This window comes from Artemia sp. Qi Xiang Cuo, chromosome 13, assembly GCF_049724085.1.
Source record: "Artemia sp. Qi Xiang Cuo chromosome 13, ASM4972408v1, whole genome shotgun sequence".
NCBI classification, from domain to species: Eukaryota; Metazoa; Arthropoda; class Branchiopoda; order Anostraca; family Artemiidae; genus Artemia; species Artemia sp. Qi Xiang Cuo.
In genome coordinates, this window is record NC_142806.1 from 19022205 (window position 1) to 19035136 (window position 12932).

Consider the following 12932-nt stretch of genomic DNA (forward strand, 5'->3'; position numbering starts at 1 on the left):
GTGCGTTCAATATTCCATTCTAACTATTTCTAATTATATTTCTCATTATATACTAGTGACAACATCTACTATTGTTGCCTTTATCCGCCTCCAGTGGCCGCTTTCAGGTTGCAATGCCTATTACAATCCTCAACTGTTTTGGCATAGCCTTACTTCTAAAACAGGTTAACAAAATTTCTACGTCCAGTATTTTGAGGACGATATTAGAGCAAGTAAGCAGTATTATACATGCACTCACAGTATTTACGTGGTGTCGGTTATGTGAGGCAAATTTGTAATTTGTAGCATAGTCAAGTAACTAGTTAAGTATAGCTAGCCAAGTAACAATCAAATATTGCTACAAGTTTATCGACTTACACTATAAGCTGGTGCAGCATCATAAGTGGGTGCGGCTGGTTGATAAATCGGTTGTGAAGCAGGTAACTCATGAGGAGGGTGCACAACATGGATTGGTGGCTGTGAATCTACAATAAAATATTATGTTAAAGGTGAAAAAGCAACGATCTATTGTGGGTGAGAGATTCCATAGCATTATTTGTTTCTAATAATTTAAAAGTTGTTCAGCATATTTAGAAGTCTTTTGAAAAGAAGTTAAAAGGAAGGTTTTTATTAAAGTTTTTTTGTTGTAAATTTATTGGTTGAATAAATTGACTGATTGATTGGTTTCGGAATTATTTTAGACGTATTATGAAAATTTTATATAAGATTATTTCCTATTTATTCCCAAAACAAAATATGTACAAAGAATATGTACAGTGCCATGCACAGAATAGCAAGTCTGGTTAAAGTAAAATTTGCTTCAAAAAGATTTGTTTCTTATTATTAACAAAACCCTCTTTCTATGACCCTTTGTTCATTTATCTGGGGAAAAAATCTCAATATTTTTCTCCTATTAAGTTAATACTTTCTAGTTTTTCTTTCATTTAAATTCGCAAAAAAACTAACAAGAATTGCCAGTATTGTTGATTCTTTTTAAGTAAACAAAAAATTATAATTAACTTCTTCGCTTCATATTGAAAGAAAAATTTAGTTTTTTTTTTTTCAATTTGACTTATGTTATATTTTTAAGCACTTTTTATAATGTCAAAGGAAACATTATTTCTTTTAGTTATAGCTTCAATATCGGTGAATACTATTACTATTTGTTTATTTATTTTAACACCCAAAAATCAACTATTCACGGATATAATTCGACCCGGTACAATCACAAAACACTAAAGTTTAATAACAAATCAAGCTTTTCTTCTTAGCAATATTATTTGCGTTTGGTTTCATTTTTGTACTTGTTATATTTGTTGCATTCCACTTAACCTATTAAATTACACTAAAAAGCTCGATAATTTTCTACCTGAAATCTCTACAGCCCCCCCCCCCCGTCTCCCAGCTATGCTATTGTTTTGTTTGTTTTTACGTATAAAGTTATTCGTGGGTTATCTTTTCAAGTTCGTTTATTAGCAATATATGCTAATAAATGCTAATAAACAATATGCCAATAAACAATGCTAATAATATATGCTAATAAACAATTCAAAAATGGACATACCCCACCCATAGTAGACCCCAAGATCCTAGAAATAGGGGGAAAGGAAAGTAATAGTAACAATCGCTATACAGAAGCGCAACATGGCATATATTTAGCGAGTAATTGGTAATTGGACCACAGTTATAAATACGATATTAGAAGCAAATTGCCTATTAGTAATGTTTGCTGTTTAGCTAAAAGCCTTTAAGGGAAGAAGTAAGCAATTATTTTTTTGAATTCTTTAGGCATTTCGTTTTCCCTTGTAGGATGAAATGCCTAGGACCCCCCAAGTCACCATCATATATAAAGCAGATTTGGTATATAAATAAAGCATAGCAAAACCTTTGAATATGTGTAGCCACATCAAAGAGACTTAGGGAGAATATATTGCTTGTAAGGTGAGTTTAAAACGTTTACGGTGGATATTTTAAGGTGGGGTATTGAAGTAAGGGCTAATTCGTCACCTATAAGAGAAAGAAGAACTTCCCGATGCATATTAAGTTAGCCCATAGAGAAAAAATTTAAGGGTTATACAATAATTTATGTCATTTTCTTTGCGTTTCTTTCTTTGTTTTTGTCAGAATAGTGCTACTTTTTCCAGATACTACAAAATTTACATTTTTTAATGTTTTTTTGTCAGAATATTGTCATTTTTTCCAGATGTTACAAAATTTAGATTTTTTTCTATTTAATGTTTTTTCTTTTTATGTTATTTCTTTTTTATGGCAACTAATGAACTGACATTAGGTTATCAGATAGATTACTTATGGGAACAGGATAGCGAATGAAAAATAAAAGATGTTGCTAACGCTTCGCATTGTAGTACAGCTTTACTGATATCTATACGGTTATTGAAAGACATGCGTACTGTACCAGACACTTGCATAGGATTTATTTGCGGGGTTCAATAATAAAAGCATAATTTGTATTTTATAATACTTTGTGGATATATTTTGTAATTTGTAGATTTTTTTTCTATTTTATGTTTTTTCTTTGTTTTGTTTTTAAACTTGTTTGGCAATAAGATAACCGAAGAGTGGCAAAGACGCGCCCCCCACGAAAATCTTGATTTCTTACCTGACTGGTATATAAGAACTGGCAAATCGTCATGTGGTAGAGGAACATATTTTATTGGTCCATGTCCCTTTCCTCCCTTTTCCTTGCCTTTGGCAGCAGGGTATCCATATCCATGATCAAGCTAAATTAAAAACTTTATAAGGATTCACATTCCTACAAAAAGTTTCAAAATTTTATTCAACTGTTACATTAAGTTACTCAAGGGCCAGAGCCGTTTCTAGGGTTATTGGTGCCCGGAGAAAAATTAATTACAGCAACCCCTCCCACCTCAAACATAAACAAAAATAAGCCAAATCAAAGTAAAAATTTGAGCAGAATGGGCAATCTTCCAGCCCCCCCCCCCCCCCTCCAACTTCGGCACCCGCGGCAACTGACCCGATTGCCCATCCGTAGAAATGACTCTGAATCAAAGATAGTTAGCAATTTGATATATATTTTAGTAGGTAAGCTCATAGTTATCCAAGGGAGTAATACGTATTTAAACATTTCAGATTTGGAATTAAATGGGAAAAGCTTCTCTTTTTATTCGGGGTATCTTCTGCTTATATCTGATAAATTTATCTTTTTTGAAGGGTAATTTTTTGAATCGCATTTTTTATTCTCAGTGTGTAAATATTAACCAAAGCTGGAAAATTTCCTCTTTTGTTTATTTCTTATGCAAATATTTCTTTTTCGATTGGCAACAGGCTTATATACTTTTTCTTTTATTTCCGAAGCTAGTATATTCATTGCTGTTGTTTTTTAAATCATCTGTTATTTTTGTTCCTTATTTTTTTCTTTTTCTTCTTTTTGTTCTTTTTCCCTTGATATTTTTTGTACCTGTTAGTTCACAATCGTTACACTGGAGAGATTTTCACAATACATTATCGTTGTTATGTGTCTACATTGCATTATAAACTTTCTGTACTCCTCACTTATCAATTTAGCATATCACTTATAAACTTAGCAATCACTTAAATTATGTTATTATATTATGTTTAGTGTATTATATGTTTAGTGTATATGTTAGTTTGTTTAGTGTATTATATTATGTATATTATGTGTTGTTTTTCTTCATCGTGTGCCACCTTGTGTTAAAAGGATTTAACAAATCCTTTTAAGCCTGTAAATATATTATAGATCCGTGAGTATTTTTTTTAAATTGTTTGCCTATGATCAATTAACATTCCATTAGAAGCCTTCAAGGCCGTATCCAGGGGGGGGGGGGTTACCCGGTTTGAACCCCCCCCCCCGAACTTTTTTGACCGACTCGAAAATAAGTCGAAAATTAGTAAAACCTAGGTAAAAATCAGTAAAATTAGTCGAAAACTGAGTCAAAAATTAGTAAAACCACCCCAAAAAAAGTCAAAAATTAGTAACCCCCCCCCCTGAAAAAAAAATCCTGGATACGGTCCGGGAAGCCTTAGTAAGTTTTTACAGCAAATTCAGTACTGACAAATGGTGGGAAGGAGGCAATAGAAAGGATTTTGATAATATAGGAGCTTTATGGTAAGGAGTGCAGCTTTGAATAGGTTGACATGGATGAGGAGGGGAAGCATCTGTGTTGGTCTTTAGTGGCTCGGCACTCTGATGAGTTTTAGTAGTACTAGTTGATCTACATTACCAGAAGCAGTCGATCCTTTTGCTTGTTGCCATGTTTGTCAACGATAGTAATTTTGTATGGAATCTCTTTTAAATAAGCGTGTGGAGAGAATAGTCAGAAGTGGGCTTGGATCTTGCCCCATCTCCCCCAAAAATTAATAATCAATTTATTATATCAAATGTTTTAACCATTTACATTTTTGTCTTGAATTGACGGATTTATTAGATTAATGAAGAAAAAGGATTACTGATCAATCAATTGGGTTTTTACCGGAGTTAAGATCAAAGTCAAGACCACGCGAGAGTTAGGGGCAAATCTTAGTTACGGCTTCCATTCATAAACACAAGCTTATGGGAACACTTGGGGCTAGAACGAATCCGAAAATCTCCTCATGATTGGGACTAAATCTCTCACCACTCCCCAATCAAAATGTAGGGAAGCCACTTAGGGGGAGGGGCTCAAAATAGCATCCGTAAGGTCCAAAAATTTTCTAATAGTCAACTGGCAAAAAGGGGAGAATTACAGGAAATTAGCTTTTCGTTTAGTTTTGCCATAGTCCAAGGAATTGTTTTGGTTATTGTTCCCAACCTCCTCCACAAAAATTAAATTGACAGGTGTATTGGTGTATGGTGTATGGTGTATGGTGTATGGTGTACATGTGTATGGTGACAGGTGTATGGTTGAACCAAAGTCATACGCAAGCATGCGTCAAATTCCAGGAAAGGAGTCACAGAATCAAACATGGAGTCAGTATTCACTTTTAGCTGACAAAGCCAGGTTAAGCTCAAATTATCGAATCCAGCCTCTTTTAGAGAATTTAAAGTTTGCACACATACTTGAGCCTACTTGAAACCGAATCCAAAATTTGGTGACAATCTGGCTTGTAAACATTGAATCAGTCAGCTCAGCGTAAACAGTAAAACAATGACTTATGAGCCAGAATGTCATTTGCTTTGTCCTACTTATTATCTTTATTTATATTTATGAGGGATTTGTTGAAATCACTGTAAAAACATGCAATATGTGTGTACATGCCTTTAGCATACACGTCTAGTTTATCTAGGAGAAAGTTTCTGGTATGGTGCCATGCCTTGTAATTGTGTCATTATATAGTGTGGCGTGAATCTTCTTTTTTTATGTAACTAAAAAATACAGCTTATAATCTTCATTCTTAATAAAATTTAGCAATTAGATTTTAATTGTCGGTTAGGCATATTTCATGGAGGGGTGGGTACCTTGTTCGTTATTCGTTGCAATAATATTCGCTATAAATTTCGTAAAAATATGTTATTCCTTGTAAATTTTACTCATTCAACTCATTTACAATTAACTCAATTGCTCAATTAATTGTGCCATATATAGCATCGTATGAATATTCATGTTAAAAAAAATACAGCTTATAGACATCATTCTTCATTAAATTTGTCAGTCGGGGGTAACTGGTTGGGGCGGGGGAGTTAACTTACCGAAAACTATTCCAATAAGTGTTAGTCGTTGGAAATTTCCCTCGTTTAATGCGATCACATTTTAGTATATATACCCTCCCAACCCTATGGTTGCCAGGAAATCTAGAGCCTCACATACAGTGGCATAATTTCGTCAAAATTCTGGGGGGGGGGGCAAAACTGGAGCAAATTTTCCCAAAAACTAAAAAATAAGCCATTTGGTATCATACAGTTACTATTTAGTACTAAGAAAGTACTACAAACGTACTTTATAGTACTATAAAGGTAAATATGTACTAAAAAACCTGATTTATTTCTGTTGATGCTTGAATTATGTAGGTTTATCTTAGTTTTGACAAGATATTGGAAGAAACTAAATTTCAGCTGGGGGAACAAACTGGGGAGTTGGGAGGGGGGCGGCAAAGGTCTGGTAGGGACAGTTGCCCCCCTGCCCCATAGCAAATTACGCCCCTACTCACATAGCTTGCTCGTTTAAGTATTCCATCTATTTTTTACTATATTCAGTTGCCAACATATACTAGGCTACTTCATTCCTAAACGGAGGTTGTTTACCCTCCCTCCCCCCACCACATACGCATCTCGTAACCAACTGTGAGATACTCAGATGCCAAATAGATTAAAAGCGGAAAACAAGCAAAGGATAAAATTATAAATTGATATATTGATTAAGTTTTTTCTAATATTATTTCTCATCTCTTCGTGTATAAAATGTGTTCAAGGACATCCTATTATAGACACGTAAAAACACGTTTAATAAGATTCAGCCCTGATTGCTAATATGTTTTGCTTTTTTTTCAGCTCTCATCATTCTTCTTAGAAAACTTATTTATGTAAGAAGTTAATGACAAAAAAAAAATATTTTAACGCAAAAACCTTCAGAAAAACGCGGAAACTATTTCAAGACAGATTACTTTAGTTCAAGACAAAAAGCATGCGTTTCCCTTTATCAAGCCTTTTCCCTTCAAAGTTTGTCAAGCTAATTTTCTGTGATTCGAATTTGACTCCCATCCCAGATAGCGAGAGATTTGGTAACCTCTCCCTCCATTTTTAATATATCCCATTTTTTAAAAAGATCTAAAATGCAAAAGGATAAAGATAGTTAAGTCTCTTATGAATTTCTCTTGCATATCTTCTATCCCTTATGCCTTCACCACCCCTTATCAACATCCCAAGTCTAATATTTTTTTTTTTTAATAAGAAAAGTCGTTTTTCATTTAATTTAGCGTTACCTCTCCGGGTGTTTGCGCCACTTGCAAACAAGATTGTCACTTAGTTTTTAGATAGTCAGTGTAATAGCAAAAAATGATGCAAGAAGAAAATAGTAGTGTCCGAATTCCCGGCCATAAGGCTTGAGGGGAGGGGGGTTTAATGATGGTATATTTTATTTTATTATTTAAAATTGTTGTTCAACTGATATTACATTAAATTCATCTGTCGATCTATATTCAAGAATTGTTCTTGCATGCGGTGCTAAACTGACAAAGGAACGCTAAATAAAGGTACAAAATATGAAAATGCTATTTAAAAATTTTCTTTTATTAAAGTCTTAGTAATTTTAGCGGAAATACTAAAAATGGACCACTTTCTTTGGATGTGATCATAAGACACTATTTTAGAAAAATTATTATTTTGGATATCATATGTCACTAATAGTAAAAAGTATCATTTGTACAATAAGACATCCAATATTTCTCTGTCTATTTACTTATTTGCCACCGAAACATAGATTTTCAACTTAAGTAACAGGACTCCAAAAGCATGTTTGAGAGCCCCCATTTTCAAAACACATCAGGATTCACGTCACCCTTGCTTCCCCCAACCCAAAGTCACGTGATCCCTTCCTAGTCAGGTGACGTCATTAAATCAGAAGCATGACTAAGGAAAAAAACAAAAAGTTCATTGACTTACCTCTGGTGCAGGAGGTTTCGGGAAATAAATCACTGGAGGTTGCTCTCCTGTATACACAATTGGTCCACCATATTTGACAGGCTCGTGTCCTTTTGCTTTCTTTGGAGCCTTATGCGCCTTAGGGGCAGGGTAACCTCCTCCACCTTTGTTAAAAGTTGCATTGGCAGCTGCTAAGCACACAGCTAGCAGAACTAAAGGCTGTAATAAAGATACCCACATGACTGCCTAGTTACAACTGGGTTTTGAAGTTAAAAATTTTTAACTACCCGGACACGGTAGTAGAAAGTGAAGCTGGTTACGATCGCTAAGAGGATTTTTAAAGTCATTAATATTGGTTTCCAATTGATGATAGACAGGCGGCGTAGACACACAAAAGACTTTGAGAGGAATATAACGAATTAGTTAATTTATTTCCTTTTATATTGAAGCACGCATATAAACAATATCACGGAAATGAGAGCTACACACCAAATCCAAAGGTCAGGGATGCCAATTGGGAGGGGGAGTAATAGCCTCCCCCTTCCAGATTTTAAGATACTGTTTTTTTTTATTTTTGCCAGAAGATACATTTATAGGTACTTTCATTGAAAAAAAAATCGAAAAATAACAAAATTGCCCCCTCCTAGATTTTGAAGATTACATTTGGCGCCCCCTCTCTACCCTTTATTTTCGTAAATTGGTGGCTCTATCAAGTATGAAAGAAAATCAGCCATATTTAACTTGTCTTTGAAAAAAAACTAAAATTCTCCTATGCAATTACAAAAAAATCCAAGTTTTACAACTCTGTTATTAAACGTATTCCTTTTTTTCGTGTTAAAGAGTTTCTTTTCCACCTTTGCTAAAATATTTTATTTATTATATTATATTATTATTTATTATATTTATTTATTATTTTATTTATTATTATTTATTATTCTAATTTATTTATTAATTTATTTATTATATTATTATATTATTTTATTTATTATTATATTATATTATTATATTTATTACATTAAAATATTTTATTAAAGGCATTTTTATAAGGCACCCCTATACTGTTGCATGACTAATTAAGTTGAATAGCAAAAGAAGAAAAACAAAACAAAAAGAGAAACACAACAAACAACAACAAAAAAGGTGAGGATCCTCACTCTTAGAATACGTTCCAAGATTCTGGTACGGAGAGAGGGGCTGACTAGAATTCCAACAGCCTTCAAGACATTTACAATTCTTTCTAATTTTTGCTTTGTTCAGTTTATTTAACTGTTTCATATCCTTCACAAATCTGCCCCTTTCTCTAAAAGTCACCCCTTTTCAAAATAAAATCCTATATGCTTAACTGCCTAGAATAGCTAAATTACTTTAAAAACCCTGATTTATGTAGCCCCTTCCCCCTTGTGTCTTGGAAAATATCTTTTATTGTATTTTCATTGAAAATACAGGTTTTTGACATTTTCATTGAAAAGTACGTTTTTTTTGTTTAAAAAAGTAGAAAACAACACAGTCACCTCTTTCTTATTTTGAAAAAAAAAAATTTGCCCCCTCTTTTGAATTGTCTTGAGTTGGTGCCCCTAGATTTAAGTATGTTCCATGAAAACTAGAAGGCAATCAATCCCATTAAACTATCCTCTTTGCCTGTGTTTTCTGTAGATACTAATACCTCAACATTTAGAAATATAGCTTTGGAGATGTATATAAATTTCAACTATAGCTCATAAGCCGTGTCTAATTGCTAAAAGAGAACTCCGGATATTTTTGAATGGAATTAGCTGCTATTGGAGGCAGTAAGCCATGAAATGAAGATAAATAGCGTAAATAATGTTTCATCAATAGTAAATAAGCTTGAGAATGTAAATACTGTCATTAAAAGATAAAACAAAATGTCATTTTTCAAAGGCTGAGAAAAGGGAAAACAAACGAAAACAAATCGAGTAAAATGAAGAAAACAAAGAAAAAAGTTACCCTTCCGCTGAAAAGTCATCCTTGCTCGGTTTTCTTAATTCTTTTTAATTTCATTACTTTATTGTCTTTGTTTTCGTCGAATGCAATGTGGAGCCAGTGCAGGGGTGCATCTTGAGCAAAATCTTGGGGGGGGGGGGGTACCCAATGTGACAGGGGCGCCAATAAGCAAAATCTTGGTGGGCCAAAGTGATAAGGGTGCCAATAATTGACCAAATAGACAAATTTATTTAAAAAAAACAGTAAAACAGAAAAAACAAGGAATGAAGACGCCAGAAAAATTTTGGAGGGGGTCCTGGGCCCAGCCCTGGATACACCAGTGTGGTCTTAGAACCAAGGTACACTTATTAGAAACTAAATTGAAGGTAGAGGGATCATTTTGGGGGATGATCAGGGGGGCACATTTACAGTTCAAAAATCATATGATTATCACCAAAGCCGGAGAATAATTAAAAAATTATAGAAGACAATATCATCATTTTAAGTCTAATCTTGGTAAGTGCATCAATCTTGCCCCCTCCCATACCTTCAAAAATATTTTAATGGCTTACATGGTCGGAAGCATACATACAAATAAAGATATATTACATTTCAGTGGTAGGGGGGGAGTTACACAGTTTAAAACAAATACCAGTATAACCATAAAAACGTTGAGATATCGGTGGATTGGGAATAGAGAGCCCCACCCTGAGCCCCTCCCTGAGTTGAATCTGTGCACTTAATCCTTAGAACGGTATACTTATATTAAAGTAACTCTTACATTGGACTTTCTTAAAATTAGTAGAATACTATGATTGGCAAATACAAACGACGTCATTGGTATGGGGGAGGATTTTGGGAGATGTAAACAAGCGTTCTGTGGGTATATTAATGCCCAAAGCCAAGTTTTTAAAAGTTTTGGTTACAACTATAGGTTAGACAGTACTTTTATTCATAGAGGAGGGGGTTAATTACTGTCATTTATGGCTAAGGATTCACTATCTATTTATTATAGTTTCCGGCGTTTATGATGCAAGAACGATTAACTTCCCTCAAAATAGTTTCGGAAATGTACGAGGCTTTGAAAAAATCGGCCTTAAAAAAAGAGTATTTTCAAGATCCCTTAAAATCATGCAATTCCCTCCAAAAATTAACTTAGCTTAAATATTTTAAATATTTACATAGCCAATTGTTTGAATATAGCATAAATTTTTTATAGCATAGTATATTTTATTATTTATTTATTTATCTGTTTATAATATCATTTATTTATATTATGTTTGTTGTATTTTAGTAATTTGTGAGTATTATATAGTTTAACTTGGAATAAGTATTTATATTTATAAATTTATATTTTCTATACGCCCAAATAAGCTTGAATATATATCTATTTCTTATAATTCTCCGCATTGATGGCAAAGGAACAATTTTCTTCCGCCAAAACATCGCTAAAAAAATACATAAGAAATTGAAATACATAAAACGATACTTATATACAACAAATTACTCAATAAGTTATTTACTTCTCAAAATATAATTTAAATATAGGAGATATTTTATTTGTTTATTTACAGTTTTTCTGTATAAACAATTTATTTACTTTAAATAAGCATTACTGTATATGTATTTATTATAATTGTCCGTATTTACGATACAGAAACAATTGATTTCCGCCACTTTGCAAGTTATTGAAGCTGTAATTGTATAAATTTTTTCCCTGACACGGTTACGATAAGCTGTTTTACAGGTTGTTTCCTAAAGAAGACCTAATCGAAACATGACCTGCAGGTTCTCAATACGTGATTGGCTGAGAACCGAAGTGGGCCAAAGGATCAAGGACATGTTTGAAAAGTGAAATCCAGGTTCGAAAATTTAAAAGGCCCGAAGGACAGAGCTAAAACTCACTGCCAAAGAGAGAGTCGAAACATTTTTTGTCGCTCTTCAGGCTATATCCGTCGTTTACAAATCTGGTAGACGTCATCAGGCTTCATTATCATCAATCAAAGAAGAACAATTATTATTGTTTTTTTATATATACATATATATATTTCTCTATTAGATATATTATCAGACAGGTATACAAATGTTTCTTCACTTTCTAAATGCATCGAAAGTTACAGTAAAAATGAAAACAAAAACTCTTTTTAAAATAAGTGCCTACAATTTACGTAATTCTAAATACTTCCACGAGAAAATAAAATAGACCGCATTGTATGGCCAACATATCTGAATTCAGGAAATTTAACACACTTTAGCAGAAATTTACCGGGGGACGGGTCATCTTCTAATACATTTTATAAGAAAATCTTCCCTCTATCCTGTCCTAAGGGTATGCTGATTTTTCCTCCTATTTAATTACTTGTCTCTTAAAGAACCACTTTGATGTCACAGCCAATATTCCGAGTTGTATAGAAAGGACAAGGACCCAAGAAGGGGGGGGGGCTTCGGAGTCCGGCCCCTCTGAAATCCTAGAGTGTCTTAAATTTCTGGGAACTCCTTGTTCAATTATACACAAAATCATAAATAAAACTTTTTTTTATTATTGATCCCCACCAGCATTACTACCCCCCCCCCTCCCAAAAAAAAAGAATTTCAGCGTGCGGCCTTGGAAGAGAACATTTAATTTTTCTAAGAGATGAAAAAATATATATTTTAAGGCCAGCATATTTGAAGTTCTGGAAATTCATAAATGTGTTTAGCAATCATTTCAAGAAGGAGAATTATCTATGGTCAGTTTTAACGAGGAAGTCCACCCTATCGTAACCATAGGGGCGAATATTCGCCTAAATAAAATTTAATCTTCGAGGACCAGAAGGGCAATGACCTATTGCTCCAAAAACAATTAACAACGGCTCAAAGCAAATAATTTAAAAAAAAATGGATTTTTAAATCTTGAGAGGAATTACACCTCCCCCGAACAAAGGCAGGTTTATTATTTTTGAGTTGTCACTCAATTAAAAAGTAGCCTATGTGGAACTAGACAACCAAACATTTTCAGTCAATCATTTCCATAGGATCACAATTTTTAAGTGAGTCGATTCAACAATTTTTAATTAAAATCAAACTATTGCAAGAATGTTAATACTGCAATCAAAGTTGAATGTAATCAAAGTTGCAAACAATCCCTAGCAACTGTCTTTGTCTAAAATGCTCTCAGAGCAGGAGCTTCAGTACTAAACAGTATAGCATTATGAATTTTGAGTAATTTTTTTTACAAACCAACAAAATGTATTTTGAAAAATTCAATATTCATTATTTTTAAGCAATATTTTTGTTTCAATTTACTACAGCAACGCATAGGCCTAGGCATTTTTTCTGAAACTGGATCCCCACAAATCTAAGTCACGAGATGCCACAATCCACACCTCAAGCCACATACTTTGGCCAACTTTAACGGTGTTGTGAGCCAATCTAACAACAAATGAATATAGGACAAGAGGCGGCGCATAGAACAGGT

At 33.5% G+C, this 12932-nt stretch overlaps 1 protein-coding gene across 2 annotated transcripts in view; it reads right to left on the bottom strand.

Moving 5' to 3' along the window:
- The window catches only part of LOC148945040 (uncharacterized), a 34784-nt gene that overhangs the window by 16861 nt on the left and 4991 nt on the right, over positions 1–12932 (bottom strand). Inside the window, exons 2-4 of one of the 2 annotated variants that reach the window (XM_089099336.1) lie at positions 7556–7753; positions 2600–2720; positions 358–464 (exon numbers count right to left, since the gene is read on the bottom strand). In XM_089099336.1, coding sequence (XP_088955462.1) covers positions 358–464; positions 2600–2720; positions 7556–7753 — 426 coding nt within the window. Of the gene's footprint in view, positions 1–357; positions 465–2599; positions 2721–7555; positions 7775–12932 lie in introns of those variants that run through there. The other variant, XM_089099335.1, reaches the window with a different exon arrangement.